Source organism: Giraffa tippelskirchi, chromosome X (assembly GCF_054371585.1).
Source record: "Giraffa tippelskirchi isolate mGirTip1 chromosome X, T2T-mGirTip1v1.2.pri, whole genome shotgun sequence".
Lineage (NCBI taxonomy): Eukaryota > Metazoa > Chordata > Mammalia > Artiodactyla > Giraffidae > Giraffa > Giraffa tippelskirchi.
This window is the reverse complement of record NC_137289.1, coordinates 150973945-150998222: the sequence shown is the minus strand read 5'-3', so window position 1 is coordinate 150998222 and position 24278 is coordinate 150973945. Positions and strand designations below refer to the sequence as shown.

Here is a 24278-nt window from a genome sequence, read left to right as displayed (position 1 = left end):
TGAGTTTGAGCAAGCTCCGGGAGTTGGTGACGGACAGGGAGGCCCGGTGTTTCGCATTCCGTGGGGTCACAAAGAGTCGGACGTGAGTTAGCAGCTAAACAATAGCCACATGGCTGATTCACTCTGCTATACAGCAGACATTAACACAACACTGTGAAGTGGTGTTAGAACCATAAAAATAAATATTAATTTAAACCAATTTAAACACTAAAAATAAAATATTCCAATAAAAATTAATTTTTTAAAAAAGAGGGTGGGATGAATTGAGATAGTAGTGCTGACACATATACACGACCGTGTGTAAAATAGCCAGCTAGTGGGAAGCTGCTGTGTAACACAGGGGGCTCAGCTCCGGGCTCTGTGATGACCTAGAGGGCTGGATGGGGGTGGGAGGGAGGCTCAGGAGGGAGGCGGTATATGTACACTTACAGCTGATTCACTTTTGCTGTACGGCAGAAACCAACACAACACTGTAAACAAGTATACTCCAATACAAATTACTTTCTTTTCAAATGACCTTTTTTAATATCTGTAGGGACTGCATTTAGCCAATGGCAGCTACTGATTTCACTACAACCTCTGACGGGGACAGAGCCCATGACAACTGCATCCAGGAATTTAACAACTTTGTGATTCAACAACAACAAATACATGACAAATACTGCATGCACATATTATCTACTAATGAAAAAAAAAAAAGCCTCTCTATTTTGTTGAACCGCATTTTTAAAAGCTGATGCTTCCCTTGGATAATAACCCAATCTCTAGAAGACAAAACTTTTTAAGTATCACTTTTCTTATAACCAGTATGAGTAGAAACTTAAAACTCCTTTTCTTAAAACCCAATATGAGCGGAAGCTTACAGCTCAAGAATGTAGCTTTCTAAATGTCAGTGCAGAATGTATGCATAGCAGTCTATTTGACAGACTGGTCCCCTTAGGTCCAGAGGGGGCTAAGACTCCGTGCTCCCAAAGCAGGGGGCCCGGGTTCCATCCCTGGTCAGGCAACTAGATTCCGCGTGCCATAATTAAGAGGAAACACGCTTCCATTAAAAGATCCCACGTGCCACCACAAAGACCTGGGCAAGCAAATAAATACATACGTAACAATTTATAATAAACTTTAAAAAAAAAATTTCTTTTTAAAAAGTCTATTTAAGAGTGAATCTGTGGACCAACTTCTAAAACCGACAGCTTTTGAACCACCAGACTTGTTCTCTCAAACCCCATCCACCAACTACTGATTTAAACTCACAACGTCATCATTTTCACAGCATCAACTTGATCTCTGGCAGAACACTATTCCCTAGCTCAGGATTGTGGATTCAAAACCTAATGTCTTTTCACAATATTACAGAATTTGTTCTTGCTGTATTTTTTCAAACTGCATTGCTGTGTTGATAAAGAGTTGTTGTCATTGTTTAATTGCTAAATCTTGTCTCTTTGCGACCCCATGGACTGTAGTCCGCCAGGCTCCTCTGTCCATGGGATTCTCCAGGCAGGAATACTGGAGTGGGTTGCCATGCCCGCCTCCAGGGGATCTTCCTGACTCAGGGATCAAACCCACGTCTCCTGCTCTGGTAGGTGAATTCTTTACCACTGTGCCACCTGGGAAGCCCATTGATAAAGACAGTGGGTTAAAACTGTCTTAAGAGGGATTACGGAAAATGAAAAGTAAATGCATCTTTGAGTTATCATCCCCTATCCCAGTCACTCCACAAAATTGAAAGTGAAAGTCATCCAGTCATGTCTGATTCTTTGCCACCCATGGACTACATGGTCCATGGAATTCTCCAGGCCAGAATACTGGAGTGGGTAGCCATTTCCTTCTCCAGGGGATCTTCCCAATCCGGGGATGGAACTCAGGTCTCCCGCATTGCAGGCAAGATCTTTACCAGCTGAGCCACCCGGGAAGCCCCTCCACAAAACCTATGATGAAATACCTACACTGGTGATTGTTGCATTTATTATAAATGGTTTTACTAACAGAAGGACCTTTAACTTAAATTATTTGACAAACAACAACTTTTTTGGTTTCAACTCACTGAAACCAAAGGCTGTATGTCAATTGTCATGTCCTTGGTTTTGAGTCAGGTCTTATGGTTTTGTTGATCTCCTTTTCTATATCTTTAAGTTGTATAATATGCCCATGAGGAATTTTCAAATTAATGAATTAATTTAAAAAGTATAGTTGATTTGTAATGCTGTATTAGTTTCTGCTGTATAGTAAAGTGATTCATGTATGTATGCATAAACACATACACACACACATATATATACAAATATATGGATATATTCTTTTCCAGATTCTTTTCCATTATAGGTTATTACAAGATATTAAGTAGAACTCTCTATGCTATATATTAAATCCTATTTTACATACAGTAGTGTGTACATGTTAAGCCCAGTCTTCCAATTTATCCCTTCTGCCTTCCCACTTTGGCAACCATAAGTTCACTTCCTATCTGTAAGTCAGTTTAGGTTTTGTAAATAAGTTTATTTTTAAGATATGTCCAGTAGAATCTAAGATATATGAAAGACCTATCTCATGTGACTCAAATACTGCTTTTTCCATCATCTCTAGAAAAGCTGTGAAAACCACAACTGTAAAATCTCTCTTGGCCATTTATCCTTCCCCCGTAAAAATCTGGATATCTGTTTCTGCACATCTGTGCATGCTGGCACTTGCTGGCAGAAAAGGGAGACAGCTTTGCAAGTCCCTGCTGTTCAGTCACTAACTCGTGTCCGACTCTTTGCGACCCCGTGGACTGCAGCACGCCAGGCTTCCCTGACTTTCACCATGTCCCAGAGCTTGCTCGAACTCATGTCCATTGAGTGGATGACGCCATCCAACCATCTCATCCTCTGTTGCCCCCTTCTCCTCCCAGCATCAGGGTCTTTTCCAATGAGTCAGCTCTTTGCATCAGGTGGCCAAAGGATTGGAGCTTCAGCTTCATCATCAGTCCTCCCAGTGAATATTCAGGGTTGATGTCCTTAATGATGGACTGGCTGGACCTCCTTGCTGTCCACGGGACTCTCAAGAGTCTTCTCCAGCACCACAGCTCAAGAGCATCAACTCTTGGGTGCTCTACTCCACGAGCAAGCCTCGTGACAACATATCTGGAGGAAGAAGGGCCTTTGCTGATAACAGCATTGCCTACCGGGGAAATCTGGGCCAGTTGATCTTCTCAGGAAAAAAAAAAATAATCTTTCCCACATGCAACCACAGTTCATTATTCCTTGTTGTCAAAACACACCTAAAATATCTCACGGGTTGTCAGCCCACCACTGCAGAGAAGTGACGCGTTTTGACAACCACCTATTTGTTGATTTTGGAATTTACATCGTGTGTGACAAGCACCCAGTAAGATATTAGGTCTTCCTGTTCCTTCTTTTCCACGTGATTTAGTTTTCTGGTCCAGGTCCTGATGCCACATACTGGAGACAAGACTTCTCAGGAAAAGTCTCTGGTCACATACAGGAGGCCATCAAGGGACATCAGGCAAGGGGCAGGGTTTCTACCCACGTTTCTAAGTGGAAAACCATGCCCCAGTTGCAGAGAAGACATGTGTAGATGTGGAATCCATGGACATCAAGCATTTTGCTCATAAGCATTCTTTAGAATTTATTAAAAAAAAAACACACTGATTTTATCATTGATAAGTGTAGACCATCCTGGTTGCCATAGAGTTAGAAAATTTCTCTCGAAGGAGAAAAACAAAGATGGAATAATAATTCATGCATGTGGGATCTAGAATAATGCTACAGATAAATCTATCTGCAGGGCAGGAACAGAGATGCAGACGTAGAGAACGGACATGTAGACACGGGGGGGAAGGGACTGGTGGGACAAATTAGCACTGACATATATACACGACCGTGTGTAAAATAGACAGCTAGTGGGAAGCTGCTGTCCAGCACAGGGAGCTCAGCTCGGGGCTCTGTGATGACCTAGAGGGGTGGGGTGGGGGAGGGAGGCAGGCTCAAGAGGGAGGGGGTATATGTATACTTATGGCTGATTCACATCATCGTTATAGCAGAAACTAACACAACATCGTAAAGGAATGATACGGCACTTTAAAAAAAAAGCCCCATTACACTCTCTAATAGCTTCATCAAAAATAACGCTGCTATTCTGATGTGAAATAAAAAAGAAAATTTCTCTCTGCCAATCCTTACACAAGGTTCTCACTTTCATTAAAATGTGCAGTATTGTTAAATTATATGTGTAACATTTCTTTGGGGTCGTTAAAAAACCACATTGCTCACACATTGGACTTAAATATGATCCAACAGGGCATATTTGGGATTCCCCTGTGGCTCAGCTGGTAAAGAATTGGCCTGCAATGTAGGAGACCCCAGTTCAACTCCTGGGTCAGGAAGATTCACTGGAGAAGGGAAAGGCTACCCACTCCAGTATTCTTGGGCTTCCCTGGTGGCTCAGCTGGTAAAGAATCCACCTGCAATGTGGGAGACCTGGGCTCGATCCCTGGGTTGGGAACAGCCCCTGGAGAAGGGAAAGGCTACCCACTCCAGTATTCTGGCTTGGAGAATTCATGGACTATACAGTCCATGGAGTTGCAGAGTCAGACACAACTGAGCAACTTTCACTTCACTTTCAACAGGACAAACTTGCAATTATAAGATAAATAAGCCCTGGGTATATAAGGTTACAGCATGGTGACTGCAGTTAATAATACTGTATTATATATTTTTGTTAAGAGAGTAGTACGTCTTAAAAGCTCTTATCACAAGGAAAAAATACTGTAGCTGTAGGTGGTGATGGATGTTAACTAGACTTACTGTGGTGATCAAGTCACAGTACATACAAATAGGGAATCATCATGTTGTACACTTGAAATTATAGCCTTGCCAGGTGGCTCAGTGGTTAAAGAATTCCTCTGCCAATGCAGAAGGTGTGGGTTCAGTCCTTAGTTCGGGAAGATCCCCTGGAGAAGGGAATGGGAACCCACTCCAGCATTCTTGCCTGGAAAATCCCATGGATAGAGGAGCCTGGTGGGCTACAGTCCATGGGGTCACAAAGAGTTAGACACAAATGAGCGTGCATGTGTACACACATATACATGAAATTAATGCAAGGTTACATGTCAATTTTATGTCAATAAAAATACATAAAATTTTTAAAAAACCCAAGCTATATATCTCTATTCATTTAGTTCATTATTAATTTGAAATGACATAAGATTATTGAGGCATGGTTATTTAGCTGATTAAAAATTCATCAAAGGATTAAGGACTTAAGTTTTATAAATTTTACTACAGGAGGTAAATATGGCAAAATAAAATTAAAATTCAAGGGGAAATATATGATGTAAGAACATGAAATCACTGTAAACAATATAAGCAATCAACATCGTTAATTAACAATGAACATTTTTCAATCAATACTTGGATTGAAAGTGGATGTAAGGATGTGAAAAAGAGTGGAAAGGAAGAGCAGTAAAATTATTATTTTGAATGAAATGCCTTTTGAAGGAAGATTAGAGATGTCTCCTTGATTTCCTTGCTTTATAAAAAGTTTCACTCTTTCATTTGTGATAATTAATCACCAATGTTTATTACTTCTGAGCCCCACTACACTTTCCACTGCTTGTTTCAAGTTTTTCTCACATTTTCAAATGAATCCTTCTTGTTAGGACTTGTACTGAAGATCAATAGTTTAGACACTTCTTATACAGACTTTAAAAATGGAAAGAACAAAGTTCTACTAGCAACAGTTCAAAAATTTCATCATGTTCTCTCTTAAGCCAACATCCCAATCATATTTCTTGCTTTTATGTCAACATCTAAGTAATGCAAAGGAACTCACAATGAAACACAACAAAGATTCAACATATTTTATTCAGTGAAAGCAAGGCTGAGATGGTTCAATGGAAAGCTCATTAAAAGTTCATGTATAACTCTTTGTTGTGGCATGGGGGATTGAACTAGTTCCCTGACTAGGGATCGAACCCAATCCCCCGGCATTGCGAGCCTGGAGACCTAGCCACTGGACCACCAACTATGAAAGTGAAAGCACCAACTATCCATCATTAAGGAAGACCTGGTCTGAATAATTTTACACTCAAGTTTAGAATAAGGGATCTAATTGGTTCTATAGGTTTCAAAGAATCCTAGACCAATCCCGTCAAAGACTCATCGGTTCTAAAGCATCCACTTAGGGCAAAAAAAAAAAAAAACTCTCCAGAAAGTTGGCATAAAGGGAAACTACCTCAATAATTAGTGTGATATACCACATCAACAAATTACAGAGTAAAAAAATCACAGGACCATCTCAGTAGATGCAGAAAAAGCTTTTGCCAAAATTCAGTGCCCAGTGATGACAAAAAACTCTCCAGAAAGTAGGCACTGAGGTGATATACCGCAACATAATAAAGGTCGGATATGACAAACCCACAGCTAACATCATATTCAAGGGTAAAAAGCTGACAGCATTTCCTCTAAGATCAGAAATAGGCCGAGGATGCCCAAGGTCCCCACTTTTATACAACATAGTTTTGGAAGTCCTAGACACAGCAGTGGCTAAAATAAAAAGCACCCAAATTTGAAAGGAAGAAGTAAAACTGTCAGTGTTTGAGATGACATGATACTGTACACAGAAATACTGAGGATGCTACCATAAAATTATTTTAAGTGTGAAAGTTGCTCAGTCATGTCTGTCTCTTTGTGACCCTATGGACCATATACTCCTTGGGAAGGTCCAGACCAGAATACCGGAGTGGGTAGCCTTTCCCTTCTCCAGGAGATCTTCCCAACCCAGGGATCGAACCCAGATATCCCGCATTGCAGGCGGATTCTTTACCAGCTGAGCCACCAGGGAAGCCCATCAATGAATCTGGTAAAGTTGTAGTTTACAAAATTAGTATGCACAGAAATCTATTGCATTTTCTATGCAGTAATAACAAACAGAAAGAGAAATTACGGAAACAATCCCACTTACCGTTCCATCAAGAAGAATAAAACACCTCAGAATAAACTTTCCTAAGGAGGTAATAAGAGACGTGTACTCAGAAAACTATAAAACTCTGCAGAAAGAAATCAAAGACCACACAAACATTTCAATCATACTCGTTCGAGTTGTTAAGCATTCAACCATGGCTGCCTGAAGGTAGCTTCTTGTTATCATTTCAAGTGAGTTAGAATCATAGGCTTTTCAACTGGGACCTAAACGAGAGAGGGTGGGACGAATTGAGAGTGTATCATTGACATACACACTAAAGAAAGTGAAGTTGCTTAGTTGTGTCCGACTCTTTGCGACCCCATGGACTGCAGCCCACCAGGCTCCTCCATCCATGGATTTTTCCAGGCAAGAGTACTGGAGTGGGGTGCCATTCCCTTCTCCAGGACGTACACACCACCATGTGTAAAATAGATAGCTACTGGGAAGCTGTACTATAACACAGGGAGCTCAGCTCGGGGCTCTGTGATGATCTAGAGGGGTGGGATGGGAGGTTCAAGAATGAGGGGTTATATGTATATGTATGGGGCTTCCATCATGGTTCAGACAATAAAGAATCTGCCTGCAATGCAGGAGTCCCAGGTTCGATCCCTGGGTCGGGAAGATCCCCTGGAGGAGGACATGGCAACCCACTCCAGCATTCCTGCCTGGAGAATTGCAGGGACAGAGGAGCCTGGTAGGGCTACAGTCCATGGGGTCTCAAAGAGTCGGACACGACTGAGCAAACTAACGCTTTTATCACAGCTGATTGACTTTGTTGTATGGCAGAAACTAACACAACACTGTAAAGCAATTATCCTCCAATAAAAATTAGTAAAAAAATCCAAACAGTTAAGCCAGAATGATGGATTAAGAGCATGTCTCACTTACCCTCATGTGAATAATGCTTTTTGGGGGGTTACAGCTAGAAAACGTATTCTAGGTCACTGGCACCAACACCTTTCTTTCGAATAAACATGGTGGATCTAATGATTGAGAAATGCCAGGCCAGTCCCAGTAGCATCATGCGGCTGCCTTTGTATCCTCGTGTTTGCGAGGCAGAAGCCACTCAGCACCCTCACAGCTTCCACAGACAAACGTTTGCGCAAAAAAAAAAAAAAATGAGTCCCTGCTGAGCGTGCTACGTCTCCTCAAATTGCCTGGACTCGGTTTTGCAGGTAACGCAACATGACAAAGGAAGGAACTGCCAGAACCAATCAAGTCAACTCAAAACTTGAAAGTCAGTGGTTTATAAGCTGGTCTAGGGGCAGGAGCGAGAGAAATATCTCTTTAGGAACTTGTGGCATTCACTATTAATGTCCCTGTGATAGATTTGAAATGAAAAATTAAAATTATAAATATATCCAAGCAGTTTAGTAATAAATACTAAATCTTTAATAATCTTTAATCTGTTAATACATGTTATATATCACTAAGTCTCCCCAAGTAATCTCTCTATTAGCTCTATATAAATAAACCTCCATATATTACTCTCTCTTCTTAGTTGCTAAGTTTTGTCCGACGCTTGCGACCCCATGGACTGTAGCCCACCAGGCTCCTCTGTCCATGGGATTCTCCAGGCAAGAATACTGAGGTGGGTTATACTGGGCTTCCCTGATGGCTGAGTGATAAAGAATCTGCCTGTCAAGCAGGAAATGCAGGTTCGATCACTGGGTCTGAAAGATCCCCTGGAGGAGGAAATGGCAACCCACGCCAGTATTCTTGCCTGGAGAATCCCATGGACAGAGGAGCCTGATGGGCTACAGTCCACAGGGTCGGAGACAGTTGGACACGACTGAGCAACTAAACAACAACAACAATATTATTACTGTTACTAAGTTAGTAAGATATGCTACATTAGTAATATAAACTGATATACTGGGGCTTCCCTGATAGCTCAGTTGGTAAAGAATCTCCCTGCAATGCAGGAGACCCTGGTTCGATTCCTGGGTTGGGAAGATCCCCTGGAGGAGGGAAAGGCTACCCACTCCAGTATTCTGTCCTGGAGAATCCCATGGACTGTATAGTCCATGAGGTCACAAAGGGTTGGACACAACCGAGCTACTTTCACTTTCACTGATATAGTTGAGAAAGGCATTTCTAAACAGCACAAACATTGTATATGCATGAATATATGTATATATATATATGATTAGATATAGATGAGTATACACATACATGTATGTATCCATATATACAACAGTAGATACATAAGATACCTATATTGTATATGAGATATATATATATGAGTACACAGATGCCTATATTATATTGCATTATTAGGGTCCCTAGCTGTAACCCACAAGAGTTTACTGCTTCCAGGACAGAAAGATAAAGGCAAGGAAGAAAGTAAGAATATATATACACTACGGATGGAGGCTAAAAATCACCATTGCTGCTGCTGCTGCTAAGTCGCTTCAGTCGTGTCCGACTCTGTGCGACCCCATAGACGGCAGCCCACCAGGCTCCTCTGTCCCTGGGCTTCTCCAGGCAAGAATACCGGAGTGGGTTGCCATTTCCTTCTCCAGTGCAGGAAAGTGAAAAGTGAAAGTGAAGTCGCTCAGTCGTGTCCGACTCTTAGCGACCCCATGGACTGCAGCCCACCAGGCTCCTCCGTCCATGGGATTTTCCAGGCAAGAGGACTGGAGTGGGTCGCCAGTGCCTTAAAAATCACCATTACTGAGGATAAAAGCCGGGTTGTTCTCACTAAGAATACACACATAACACTGTGCATATATGTGTGTATGTACTATGTGTATATTTGTAACAAAAGAGCATTACAGAATTAAGGGTACAAACACACACCTATGTTAGAATACCTAACACACTGTGTCAAAGTAGAATTGGAAGGCGTGATTTTCCCTGTTGTTAAAGCACGGAATTAAAAGGCAGCTCCTAAAACGTGTTGCAAGTTGTTACAGGAACTGTCAAGGATGCAGCAAAATCTTGCTTCTGGGCAGGGAAACACAGGATCGGTGCAAAAGACACTTAACGCCCCCCAAACCCCACACATATTTCAGGCCCTTTTAGCATAGAAATTCTACAAAGGAAACTCTTACAATAAACAGTGTAATCAATTCACCCTTCCTCTTTCCCCTTGGTGTCTGCACATTTGTGGTCTACCGTCTCTGTCCCTACTTCTGCTTTGCAAATAGGTTCATCTGCACGGCTCAGAGAACTCAATGTCCCGTGGTGATCTAAGCGGGAAGGAAAAGCAAAAAAGAGGGGACCTATGTGCACGTATAGCTGATTCACTTTTCTGTACAGCAGAAACTAACACAACATTGTAAAGCAACTTGTTTCTTTTTTAAATTTACGTTTCCAGAGACATTAACATAAACAATAAACATGTGCAAATGGATTTAAAGAAGATAAAGAGTGTACACTTGAAGGATGTCAGAAATGACAGCTGGCCCTCAAGACTGAATGATGCAGTGTTCCCACACAGGGTCGAGGTGAATCCTATAGGCATGAATGAATACATTACGCGTTAAAATGGGAAGCCTGGATCAGGTGATAAAAAAGCAATAATCCTCTCCGTCCTGTTTCTTAAGCATTCTCATCCACCTTCCTCAAGTGTTTCAAATAGTTTCCCACTTTGTCTCAGTACCAGGCAAAACGATGCAAAACTTACCTAGGACCGCAAAAAAGTACATTTAGAGTCATTCGTGCGGAGAGAGACAAACGCTGAAATTTTTCCCATGCACTTCCCACCAACTGAAGATTTTAGATTGAAGGGTCTTAAATCTAAGACCAGACCCTTTCTTGTCTTCACTCACAAGAAATTTATGAGTCGTCACAAAGGGGTGCAGATCACAATGCAGATCATAGGGGGTGGCTTTTAAATTACATGTTTGCTACAAACTGGTATATTTAACATGGATTTTAAATGGTCCTTATTTAACCAATAAGGACTTACTGCACAGCACAGGGAACTCTGCTTAATGTCATGTGGCAGCCTGGATGGGAGGGGAGTTTGGGGGAGAATGGATACAGGTACATGTATGGCTGAGTGCCTTCACTGTCCACCTGAAACTATCACAACATTGTTAACTGGCTGTAGATCAATACAAAATACAAACTTTTAGAAAAATACAGAAGAGCTATCTTGAGATATAGCCAGGGTCAGGTATGCAGAGGTGTATGTGTGCATGCGTGCATACTAAGTTGATTCAGTCATGTCTGAATGAATGGGCATCTTTACTAAGATGGACGGGAATCTTTAGCACAGCACTTCAAAAGCATACTAAATTAAAAAAAAATGTATTGACTTGCAGAATAGTAAATAGCTCAAAAGCATATGATTATGTGTATGGTCAGTAACTAAGTCATGTCCTAGTCTTTGCAACCCCATGGACTGTAGCTTACCAGGCTCCTCCGTCCATGGGATTCTCCAGGCAAGAATCCTGGAGTGGGTTGCCATGCCCTCCTCCAGGGGATCTTCCCGATCCAGGGATCGAACCTGTATCCCCTGCATTGCAGGTGGATTCTTTACTGCTGAGTCACCAAGGAAGCCCAAAGCATGTGATAAAAGCACCTTATTTATACACAAAATGTAAGATTCTCAGAACCATTCTGTTTTCCTGAATTACTTTTAAGCCATGGAAGCCATAGAATATTCTGATGATGTGGTGATGGTTTAGTCCCTAAGTCATGTCTGACTCTTTGTGACCCTATGGATGGTAACCCGCCAGGCTCCTCTGTCCATGGGATTCTCCAGACAAGAATACTGGAGTGAGTTGTCATGTCCTTCTCCAGGGGACCTTCCTCACCCAGGGATTGAACTCTCATCTTTCGTGTCTCCTGCCTTGACAAGTGGGTTCTTTACTACGAGCACCTCATGGGAACCATATTGCTCCATATGTATACATATACTGGTTCAGTCGTGTTGGACTCTTTGCAACCCCACAGACTGTAGCCCGCCAGGCTCCTCTGTCCATGGGTTTTCCCATGCAGGAATACTGGAGTGGGTTGCCATTCCCTTCTCCAGGGGATCTTCCCGACCCAGGGATGGAACCCAGATCTCCTGCATGGCAGGCAGGTTCTTTAACAACTGAGCTACCAGGGAAGCCCAATTCTGATGATACCTGGCCTCATAAGGGAAGTTGGGTTTTGCATGGGCTGGTTTCTGTGAGACCTAAACCCGTTAAAATTTAGTAACTGATCTTACAAGTAGAGAACATTATGCATTAATAGAGTTCTGCAGGCTTTTCATCTCAGCTCTGTCAGCCGAAAACAGCTGGTGTAGCAGGTGGCCGACTAGGACACACGTGTCAGAGGAAAACACCAACTCAAATTTTTCCTGAATAAAATAAATAGTCATAGATGTGATAGATCTTAGCTGCTGTGGTGTAGAGAGCCCACTTGAAATTATTAACGAGGTGTGCTATATTGTAGACTTCCCAGGTGGCACTAGTGATAAAGAACCTGCCCGCCAATGCAGGAGACCTAAAAGAAACGGGTTCAGTTCCCGGGTCGGGAAGATCCCCTGGAAGAGGGCATGGCAACCCACTCCAGTATTCTCCCCTGGAGAATCCCACGGATGGAGCCTAGTGGGCTACAGTCCAAGGGGTCACAAAGAGTCGAACACAACTGAAGTGACTTAGCACACATAGCGTAATTCCTTGGCTTTATAAAGCTGACTTGGTCTTGTCGTCACCATCGGTTTCAAAATTCATCAGTCCATTTTTTTTTCCCATGCATCCAAGTAAACAAAAAAACACTCAAGCAGAAATATATGTGGAAAGCATGATTTTAAGTTGCATGTGGTTGAAAACCCACTCTCTGGATGTTTTTTTTTTCTCATCTATTGCATTGTTAACTATCACCAGAAACCAAAGAGTGAGTGTATAGAGGGTGAGTATTTAAATAGAACAACAACATTTAGGCAATAATAAATAAATAAAACATTTAGACAATGGTGTGGTTTTCAACTAAAGCAAGGACTTCCTCCATTTCTAGAAAACTAGTCTATTTGGTGAGCTTGGGCTTCCACTGTGGCTCAGATGGTAAAGAATCTGCCTGCAATGCAGGAGACCCGGGTTCAATCCCTGGGTCAGGAAGATCTTTTGGAGTCGAAATGGCTACCCAGTCTAGCATTTTTAGCTGGAGAATTCCATGGGCAGAGGAGCCTGGTGATGATACAGTCTGGGGTTGAAAAGAGTCGCATGCAATGAGAAGAGCCGCACACAACTGAGCAACTAACACTTCCGCTCTGAGAGGTAATTATTTCTGGTCTGCGCATAAAAAAAAATATATATCCATGAAGTCAACACACACACACACACACACACACACACACACACACACGCACAAGAAGAAAGCTCAAAATTACATTGGCAATCTTCCAAAATGATCTTTCCAAATTGAGTATTTCAGTCCCAGGTATTAATAACATGGTCAATGGTTAAGCATCATTATGATCAAGAGATGGTTAACAAAGTCAAGTAAGTCAGAAAGAGGAAAATATGCATATGAACACATATTGGTGGAATCTGAAAAAACTGGTGTAGGCTAACCTATTTGCAAGGCAGAAAGAGAGACATGTACGGAGAGACCAAACCATTTGCATATGAAGGGACCAAGGGTGTTTGGGATCAATTAGAACATCAGGATTGACATATATACACTGTTTAAAAAAAAAAACTTTTCATTTTCTACTGGAGTATAGCCAACTAACAATGTTGTGATAGTTTCAGGTGAATAGCAAAGGAATTCAGTCATACATATACATGTATCCATCCTCCCCCAAATTCCCTGCCCATACATACATTACTGATACTATGCATAAAATACATAACTAATCAGAACATACTGTATAGGACACAGAATTCTACTCAGTGCCGTGGTCACCTAAATGGGAGGGGAATCCAAAAAAGAGGGGATATGTGTTATGACTGTTTACTCGCCAAGTGGTGTCCAACTCTTTGCGACCCCACGGACTGTAGCCCGCCAGGCTCTTCTGTCCACGGGGTTTTCCAGGCAAGAACACTGGAGTGGGTTGCCATTTATGTATAGTTAATGTACTCTGCAGTACGGCAAAAACTAACCCAACGTGGTAAAGCAACTATACTCCAACAAAAATGTGAAAAGAGAGAGAGATGGATAAAGAGTATCTTATGCCTACTTTACTTACCGAAGCTTGCTTTCCAGAAGTCGAAGTAAAGATGGTGGGGAGATGACATCCTTGGTGGTCCAGTAGTAGAGAATCTTCCTGCCAATGTAGGAGACGTGGGTTCCATCCGTGGTCCAGGAAGACCCCACATGCAGCACAGCAACTAAGCCCAGAGCCGCAAGTACCATCTTCTGGGATGGTAACATTTATGTGATTCTCTAGGCATATTCTTTCACAAGCCCGTACTCCACAAGAAGAGAAGCCCTCATGTCACCACTAGAGAGGAGACCCTGCTAGCTGCAACTAGAGGAAAGCCCGCACAACAATGAAGACCTATCACAGCTGAAATTAAAAAAAAAAAAAAAAAAAGATGGTCAGGAGACAGGAAACTCAATTTGTGGATAATTTAAAGACAGAGCAAAACGTAAGTGAAATTAAACTTTCTAATAACTACTAACGACCCTCAAATAATGGAGGAACAAGTATCTTCTGCGTTTTCATCACTGAGCTCACAGTGACTTCAGGGACCACGTAGCTGGTCTGTTCTTAGATGGTCTGTGTCTCTAAGGATATCTGCATCATGTTTGCTGTAAAATCACTGCATTACTCATATGCTTGCTGCCCACATATTTACCTTCCAGAGCCAATCAGAAAGCCAACTGTGCTTTCTGTCTCCTAAAAGAAGACACTCAACCACAGTGGTGATGGTGAGGTTGGTCTTGGTCCATCATCATAGTAATAACAATGCTATATCCTTCTATCTCTAAGCATTCCCACATACCTCTTTCACTTTCCTTCCATAATCCTCTAATTCCCATTTGGCATTGTCACTGTAGGTTCTATCTGGGGACGGTGACATTTGTGTATTTATTTTCTCTGTCCATGGAATTCTCCAGGCAAGAATACTGGAGCAGGGTACCATTCCCTTCTCCAGGAGATCTTCCCAACTCAGGGATCGAATCTGCATGTCTGGCATCTCCTGCATTGGCAGGCAGATTCTTTACCCTTGAGCCATCTGCGAAGCCCCCATTTATTTATGTATTTATTTTTTAATGGAGGACAGTTGGTTTACAATACCGTGTTGGTCTCTGTCATACATCAGCATGAATGAGCCACGGGGGTACATATGTCCCCGCCCTCTTGAACCTCCTTCCCACCTCCCTCCCCATCCCACCCCTCTAGGTTGTCACAGAGCCCCAGGTGGAGCTCCCTGAGTTATACAGCAAATCCACACTGGCCATTTTATACTTTATATAGTAATGTATGTTTCCAAGCTCCTCTTCATTCATCCCAACATCTCCTTCCCCTTCTGTGATCACAACTCTGCTCTCTATAACTGAGTCTCCCCTGCTACCAGGGGGATGCTAACATTTATTTTACTCTCTAGGCCTTTTTTTTTTTTCTTTTGCTTGCAAGTTCAACCTACATCTCAATTGAAGGATTCTCCCAAATAATTAGGACTGGCCTGCTTTTCCTGAATTTTGGAATGATTCGATAACAGCGCAGAGAAAGTCTCTGTGCTGAAGGAATGGCTCATTCTTATCCAAACGCTTCTGAAATCGACAGAGACGGAATGGTCTGGAAGTGACCTCCTTTCTTCTCCAGATTCATTTCAGAGACCATCTAAACCGCACTCGGGGGGAACACCTGCAGTGAAAACCTCTGAGCCAGCCTGGATGTACCCTCGTACAGTGCTCTGGAGTCCTGCCCAGCCCTGGGTCTGTGAATTCCCCCAGCCCTGGGCTGTGAATTCCCCCAGCACTGGCTAGGACAGCTGCGACCCAGAAATAAGAGCTCATCTCAGTCAAAACGGGCTTTGAAGCCCGTCTGCGGATAAACACTCTTCATTTATTAACGACTTAATCCTTTGATAAAACTCACTTTGTTAAGTGGCTTGGCTTTGAGAAAACAGCCCGCACGGATATTTGCATGAGCCTTGGAAAGACAATCGGACAACAGGAGAGGGCTGAAAATATTGCCCCAGGCTTCTGGTAAACCTTCGCAGTCTGTCCCAACTGGGGGTTGGGAGAAGGTGACCCAAAACGCTTTGGGCTAAATTAGCTTGTGCTGAAATCAAATTCTTCCTTTTGGATCTATCAAAATTTCACTGTACGTTTTTTTGTGGTCTCTGTTGCTGTTATCTTTGTGTTTTTAATTTTTTTTTTTTAATTGGAGGATAATTGTTTTACAACGTTGTGTGGTTTCTGCCACACAATAACACAGATCAGCCATAAAGGTGTATATTTCCCCTCCCTCTTGAGCCAACCCACCCCTCTAGGTCATCACGGAGCAGCGAGCTGAACTCCCTGTCTATTCAGCAGCGTCCCGCTAGCTATTTTACACACAGCAGTGTATATGTGCCCATGCTATTAATATTTGATGCATGTTGCTGTTTAGCCGCTAAGTCGTGTCCGACTCTTTGTGACCCCGTGGACCGTAGCCCGCCAGGCTCCTCTGTCCATGGGATTCTCCAGGCAAGAATAGTAGAGTGGGTTTCCAATTCCTCATCTACGGAATCTTCGCGACCAAGGATCGAACCCATCCATGTCTCCTGCACTGCAGGGAGATTTTAGTGACTGTCATGATAGAGTTGGGATTCCAGAGAATACAAGGTTTTGCTGTTGCTGTTTAGCCGATCAGTTGCACTATTAATATTGTCTCTGTTTGTCCCACTCTCTCCTTCCCCCACGTGCCCGCAAGTCTGTTCTCCATGCTTTGTGCTTCCTTGCTCAGTCGTGTCCAACTCTTTGTAACCCCACGGACCGTAGCCCGTCACCCTCCTCTGTCCTGGGGATTCTCCAGGCCAGAATACTGGAGTAGGTGGCCATGTCTTTCTCCAGGGGATCTTCCCAACCCAGGAATCGAAGTGGGATCTCCTGCATGGCAGGCGGACTCTTTACCGACTGAGCCACCAGGGAAGCCCCATACATAGTGTGAGTCAAGTGCAAGAGGCTCAGTCATGCCTGACTCTTTGCGACCCCGTGGACTATACAGTCCATGGAATTCTCCAGGGCAGAATACTGGAGTGGGTAGCCTTTCCCTTCTTCAGGGGATCTTCCCAACTCAAGGATCGAACCCAGGTCTCCTGCATTGCAGGCGGATTCTTTACCAGCTGAGCCACCAGGGAAGCCCAAGAAGACTGGCGTGGGTAGCCTGTCCCTTCTCCAGGGGATCTTCCCAACCCAGGAATCGAACCGGGGTCTCCTGCATGGCAGGTGGATTCTGTATCAGCTGAGCCATCAGGGAAGCCCCCATTCTCTCTATCTGCTCTCTCTTCTTGCCGGGCAAATAAGGTACAGCTCCTTCCCAATGCTGTCCTGGTTTACTGCTGCACAATGAAATGAATCAGCTCGATGTATACGTATATCCCCTCCCTCTTGAGCCTCAACCGCTCCCAAGCCCACCCAGTACAGATGAACCTAACTGCAGGGCAGGAGTAGGGATGGAGATGAATAAAATAGACGTGTGGACACGGGGGTGAGAGCTAAGAAGGGTGGGCCGGATGATCTGGGAGATGGGGACTAACACAGATGCCCTGCCATGGGATGGTCTTCTTCACTTTTTTAGTAACTCATCCACACGGAGGGTCTTGTTTAAATTCTGAGTCGAAACCAGGAGACTAGTAAGAATAGGTAGCTGGAAGAGTCGGCAGCAGTAGACATCTGGTAAACTGAATTGGGTCCTTGAAACACCGCTTCCCTGGAAATCCCGGCTTCTTCTCGTTTCACCAAGGCGGTGAATATAAAACACGGCAGAAATGGGGTGGGAAAAAAAAACCTCATTGGCACTGCGGTTACAGTGCCTGTGAACTGCACTCCGGTTAGAGCGCCTGCGGGTCTTTTAAGCCAAAGTGGTGGAACTAATAGCGTCCGTCGCTGTGTTGCTATGTCCAAGAAGTACAGGCATTGTTTCAAATGGGAAGGGTGTGGCTTATTGTATGTCTGCAGAGAGCAAGTTAGAAGGAGGGAGCGAGGCAGAGAACAAAGTTATGAAGCGACTCAGTGATTTCCATGGTAAAAGAGAATTCGTATCTGACGACCTAGTTTTTTCTTTGCTTTGGGAAACCCCGAGAGACAAACAGTAACATACACATTAAAATGCAATCAGACATAAAGGAAAACACGAACACTAAAAAGGAAAAAAAAAAAAAACAACCAAGAGAAACAATACAACTGTTAACTGAACAAAAGTGTGCAAATGCCCATATATGTAAATCTGATGTAGCAACAACGAGGAGACGGAAAAGCACATTCAAAATGCCAAAATGAGCATTTAAAAAAATCCTTCTAGAATAGATACGTGCTTGCCAACAAGGCCAGGAGTTGGGGAGAGAAGGGGTGGGAGTTTGGGATTGAAAGTCAAGTGAAAGTCGCTCAGTCGTGTCCGACTCTTTGCGACCCCATGGACTCTACAGTCCGTGGAATTCTCCAGGCCAGAATCCTGGAGTGGGTAGTCTTTCCCTTCTCCAGGGGATCTTCCTGACCCAGGGATCGAAACAGGGTCGCCTGCGTGGCAGATGGATTCTTTACCAGCTGAGCCACCAGGGAAGCCCAAGAATACTGGAGTGGGTAGCCTTTCCCTTCTCCAGGGGATCTTTCCCACTCAGGAACTGAACCAGGGTCTCCTGCATTGCAGGCACTTTCTTTACCAACTGAGCTATCAGGGAAGCCTGGAGTTTTGGATTAGCGGATGTCAATTAGTATATATAGGATGCATGAAAAAAGGTCTACTGTACTGCACAGGGAACTATATTCAACATCTTGTAATAACCTTTGCTGCTGCTGCTGCTAAGTCGCTTCAGTCGTGTCCGACTCTGTGCGACCCCATAGACGGCAGCCTACCAGGCTCCGCCGTCCCTAGGATTCTCCAGGCAAGAATACTGGAGTGGGTTGCCATTTCCTTTTCCAGTGCATGAAAGGGAAAAGTGAAAGTGAAGTCGCTCAGTCGAGTCCGACTCTTAGCGATCCCATGGACTATAGCCTACCAGGCTCCTCCGTCCATGGGATTTTCCAGGCAAGAGTACTGGAGTGGGGTGCCGTTGCCTTCTCAGTAATAACCATTAAGGGAAGACAATATGAAAAAGAACACACACACACACATAAAGTGAAACACTTTGCTGTACAGCTGAACCTAACACAATGTTGTAAATTAACTACACTTCAATTTTTAAAAAACGGGGAACCGAAAATAAAATTCAGAAAAGAAATACACATAAAATGAATATCTGCGAAACTTATTTTCAAATTTTCTATTACAAGGTTAAATTATTTTTTTAATCACTGAAATAGAGATATATAAGCAAACATCTTAAAAAAACCTCTGGATGTGGAAATAAACAAAATATAATTGAAATCCCTGAGTGTGTCTTATAGAGGCAAACTGAGCTTATTAGGAGACACGGAATTATGAGGAAATGGAGGCCAGTGAACAGCATTGATGCTTCCCCTGAGAAATACTGATCTTTTCTGAGAAATGACAACCAGAGTGTTTTCCTTGATGACTTCAACAAACAAGCTTCGGCTACACCTGTTCTGGAAGGAAATACTCAGGTGTGGAAAATTATTCCCATGGCTGATTTTGTGCATGCATGTGTTTGTTAGGCAGGTACTAATTTCTATTAATATATTGGGGCTTCCTTGATGCCTCAATGGTATAGAATCCACCTTTCAACTAGGAGATGTGGGTTCAGTCCCTTGGTTGGGACCATCCCCTGGCAAAAGGGATGGCAACACACTCCACTATTCTTGCCTGAGAAATCCCATGGACAGAGGAACCTGGTGGGCTACAGTCCATAGGGTCCCAAAGAGTTGGACAGGACTGAAGTGACTTAGTATGCATTTATTAAAAAGTGTGCAGAATAAAAGGGCATAAAGTCAAATTTTCAATGATTTTATGAGGTTTTGAAAAATGACTTAGTTAGTGCTAGCTTGAGGAACATGGGCTTCCTGGGTAGTTCAGCAAGTAAAGAATCCACCTGCAATGCAGGAGACCCTGGTTCGATTTCTGGGTTGGGAAGTTCCCCTGGAGAAGGGATAGATAGGCTACCCACTCCAGTATTGTTGGGCTTCCCTAATGGCTCAGATGGTAAAGAGTCTGCCTGCAATGCGGGAGACCTGGGTTCGATCCCTGGGTCTGGAAGATCCCCTGGAGGAGGGCGTGGCAACCCACTCCAGTATTCTCTCCCAGAGAATCTCATCGACAGAGGAATCTGGCGGGCTACAGTCCATGGGGTTGCAAACGAGTTGGACATGAGTTACAACTAAACAACAACAATAACAATTTCCATATTTCACTGAGAAGAAAGGACAGAGGGAGGAAAAGAGAAAGAAAGAAAAGGAAAGTAGAGACAAAAAGAAAAGAGAAAGGGAGAAAGAAAAAAAGACAGACAATAATTTGGGTTTTCCTATTTTGAGGCTGCAAGTTCACAACTTTAAATTGCATGAGCCTTGGCAACAAAAGCTGATCAATGGACAGATAAGACAGTGTTTGTGTATCTGTGTGTGTGTGTGTGTGCGCGCGCGCGCGTGGGAGAGAGGCGGTGTGGATGAAACCCCAAAGTGATTAGGAAAGATGACAGTGGAAATTCATTATCTAAGTCAGAAGCAGGATCCCCAGATGCCATTTTCCAAGAGCAAACCTCCTCCCTTGTTCTGTTGGTCCTTGGTGTCTTCGCCTTGGGAGGTGGTCCTCATCAGAGGACAGAAAGATCCCAGTGGCTGAGGTCTTGTCCTCAGACTGGCCCCATGCCACCCACGCCAACAGATGGATTAGAACAGGGTCACGGACAAGCACAGAAACACAATGCATCACTGAGACACCGTGCCAACTCGCTGCCCGCTCCCTGGGGGCCAGCGTCTGGGTCAACAGCTCCCATGTTCATTTCCGCTGCAGATCACTTGCTTATTACGGAAACACGCTCACAAACCTACGATCCATCTCACACATCTGCCAAGACTTGAGCTTGAGCCTTGTGGCATGCCCAGACGGTGTTGGAAGAGCAGTGTGGAGCGTGGGCCATGTAGACCACGGGGCTCGGCATTCACACGGCTTTCATAGCCGCACAAAGCCTGGTGATCACAGCTCTTCAGCCTCCCATTTTCCAGTGGCCCAGCTCCCTGACCATTTCTGCCCACAGCTCCTTGCCCCTGTGGATGCTCTCTGAATTTATAACACATTCCCTCAGCCATCAGCCTGGAGTCATCCAGAGTGGTGCCTTTTTCAGAGACCTGCCCGGGGACTTCCCTGGTGGTCCGGTGGTTAAGAATCTGCCTGCCACTGCAGGGGACACGCATTCAATCCCCGGTCAGGGAACAAAGATCCAACCTGCCTCGGACAAACTTAGGCCGCCCACCACAACTAGAGAATCCATGCACCGCAAACGAAACATCCCGCGTAACACAGGGAAGAAGCAGAGTGACTCAGCTAAGACCCAACGCAGTCAAATCAATAAACATTAAAAACAAACAAGCAAACAAAAAGGACTTGCATGATTCAACGTCATTACTTCAAACTCCTGCCATCACCCAGGTCATGCTAGGTCTGAACTCGTCAGCGTGTCTGTTAGTCACTCAGTCGTGTCTGACTCTTTGCGACCCCCTGGACTGTAGCCCGCCAGGCTCCTCTGTCCATGGGATTCTCCAGGCAAGAATCCTGGAGTGGGTTGCCATGCCCTCCTCCAGGGGATCTTCCCAACCCAGGGATCAAACCTGGGTCTCCCGCATTGCAGGCAGATTCTTTACCGTCTGAACCACCAGGTTTGTGCTTACCTGGATGAAATTCATCCACATTTGTAATGACAGACACGCCCCTCTCCACAACCCTCCTCAAATATTCTATCCACCCCAAGTGCCTTTATTGACTAACTTTCTTCACATATGGACATGTAACATGTGAGCATTTGGAGTTTTCTCATGGGTCTGATGACCAAGTAAACCCACAGTCTAAGTGTGGTGTTTCAGGAAGGGATTAAAAAAACATTGGTATCATGTCATGGAGGTAAATTCCTTTCTGGATGGGGAAGACCAGCAACCCACTCCAGTATTCTTGCCTGGAGAATCCCATGGACAGAGGAGCCCGGTGGGCTACAGTCCATGGGGTCACAATAATAATGCATTGATTGTTAGTGGCTCATTACTTGTGACAAACATGTCATGCCAATAGACAATGCTAATAATAAGAAAAACTGGGCGTGAAGTCTATGAGAACTTGCTGAACAATCTTCATGATAATTCTGTTAAGTCTAATACTGTTTCAAAATAAAAGTCTATTTAACAAAAAATGAAAATCCACAATATATACTATCAGAAGGAACTAACCATTTTCATGCGTTATATGATCAGAGAAAGTTACACTAACAATATGCATTGCTTCCTTACATTTAAGCTGAAGCCCTTCTTAGGAGTTTTGAGAATAAATCAATAAAGTCTTTTTATTAGATGCCATCTTAAGTAATTAATTTAGAGAGATAATGGCATTGACATAATTAGGATCCTGAACAAATTACATCCTTATCCCTCAGAGGGCAGACAGAATGCAAACCACAGTCACAGAGAACTAGCCAAACTGATCACATGGACAGCTCAACTAGACTATGAGCCATGCCGCGTAGGGTCCCCCAAGATGGACGGGTCATGGTGGAAGAGTTCTGACAGAATTTGGTCCACTGGAGAAGGCAATGGCAAACCACTTCACTATTCTTGCCTTGAGAAGCCCATGAACAGTATAAAAAGGCAGAAACATATCACATTGAAAGCCGAACTCCCTGGATCAGTAGGTGCCCAATACGCTATGAGATGGTTGGATGGCATCACCAACTCAATGAATATGAGTTTGAGTAAACTCCAGGAGTTGGTGATGGACAGGGAAGGCTGGAGTGCTGCAGTCCAAGGGGTAGCAAAGAGTCAGACACGACTGAGCCACTGAACTGAACTGAACTGAGCTAAATTATACTCTGTGACACCAGCTATCAACTCACAACCAAGGACTCAAAAGATACAATTTTGCACACATGCTTAGTTGCTCAGTCGTGTCCAACTCTTTGAGATCCCATGGACAGTAGCCCGCCAGGCTCCTCTGTCCATGGGATTCTCCAGGCAAGAATACTGGAGTGGGTTGTCAATTCCTCCTCTAAGGGGTCTTCCCGACCCAAGGATCGAACCCACATCTCCTGTGTCTCTTGCCTTGGAGGTGGATTCTTTACCCTCTGAGCCATCGGGGAAGCCCCAATTTACACCTACACAAAGTAGTAAGTTTTTAGGCCATTGGACTAAAATAGTGTCAGCTGCATCAGACTCTGAGAACAGCTGCATCAGACTCTGAGAAAATGTTAACAGAGATAAAGGAGCTAGTACTGACTTAAAGTAAAAAATAAAAAAGTTAGCCAAGCGCTGTCTCTCGGAGACAAGAACTCAGGAGACCACCGACGTGAGCAAGAAGAAAACGTAGAAGGAAATTTACCTGGCGAGTGATTGGTTTCCATTTGTTCCTTGAGAGATCAGATCTTGGATTTCAGTGTGTCAAATTCCCTCTGCTGTTTCTTCAAAATGTAGTTTCTGGTGGCTCCAAAGTCATCATTTTCAGGAAAACGTTCTCAGGAACATGAGCAGGTCTCATGGATCGTGGACAGTATCTTTCAAGACTATTCATGTAAAAGAGAGGGAAAGAGTGAGGGAGAACATGATGGATGGATACAGATTTATATTTTAATTTATCAATTATAATAACTATTTTTATTGTATATTTTATAAGATATTTTATTTTATAAGATAACTGTGCTCAGTCGTGTCTGACTCTTTGCGACCCCGTGGACTGTAGCCCACCAGGCTCCTCTGTCCATGGGATTCTCCAGGCAAGAATACTGGGGTGGGTAGCCATGTCCTCCGACCCAGGGATTGAACCTGTGTCTCCTGCAATGCAGGTGGATTCTTCATCATCTGAGCCATCAGGGAAGCCCTATGTATAGGAAAGATAACGATGAAAAACTACTGCTTAGCACAGGGAACTCTATTCAGGGCTCTGTAGTAACTTAAATGGGAAGGAAATCTAAAACAGAGGGGATATAGGTATACATATAGCTGATTCACTTTGCTGTACAGCAGAAACTAACACAGCAGTAACACAGTATAGTAAAACAACTATAATCCAATAAAGTTTAATTTAAAAAAAATTTAAAAATCAAAAAAATAAAGGTCCCCAACATATCAGTTAG

The 24278-nt window shown here is 43.6% G+C and overlaps 1 protein-coding gene across 1 annotated transcript in view; it reads right to left on the bottom strand.

The window, feature by feature from the left end:
• Positions 1 to 23587, bottom strand: part of LOC145536933 (uncharacterized) — a 159448-nt gene extending 135861 nt beyond the window's left edge. The window contains exons 1-2 of the mRNA XM_081567245.1: positions 23528 to 23587; positions 14093 to 14413 (exon numbers count right to left, since the gene is read on the bottom strand). Coding sequence (XP_081423371.1) covers positions 14093 to 14222 — 130 coding nt within the window. The 5' untranslated portion in view covers positions 14223 to 14413; positions 23528 to 23587. The remainder of the gene's footprint in view (positions 1 to 14092; positions 14414 to 23527) is intronic.
• Positions 23588 to 24278: the final 691 nt, after the last annotated feature.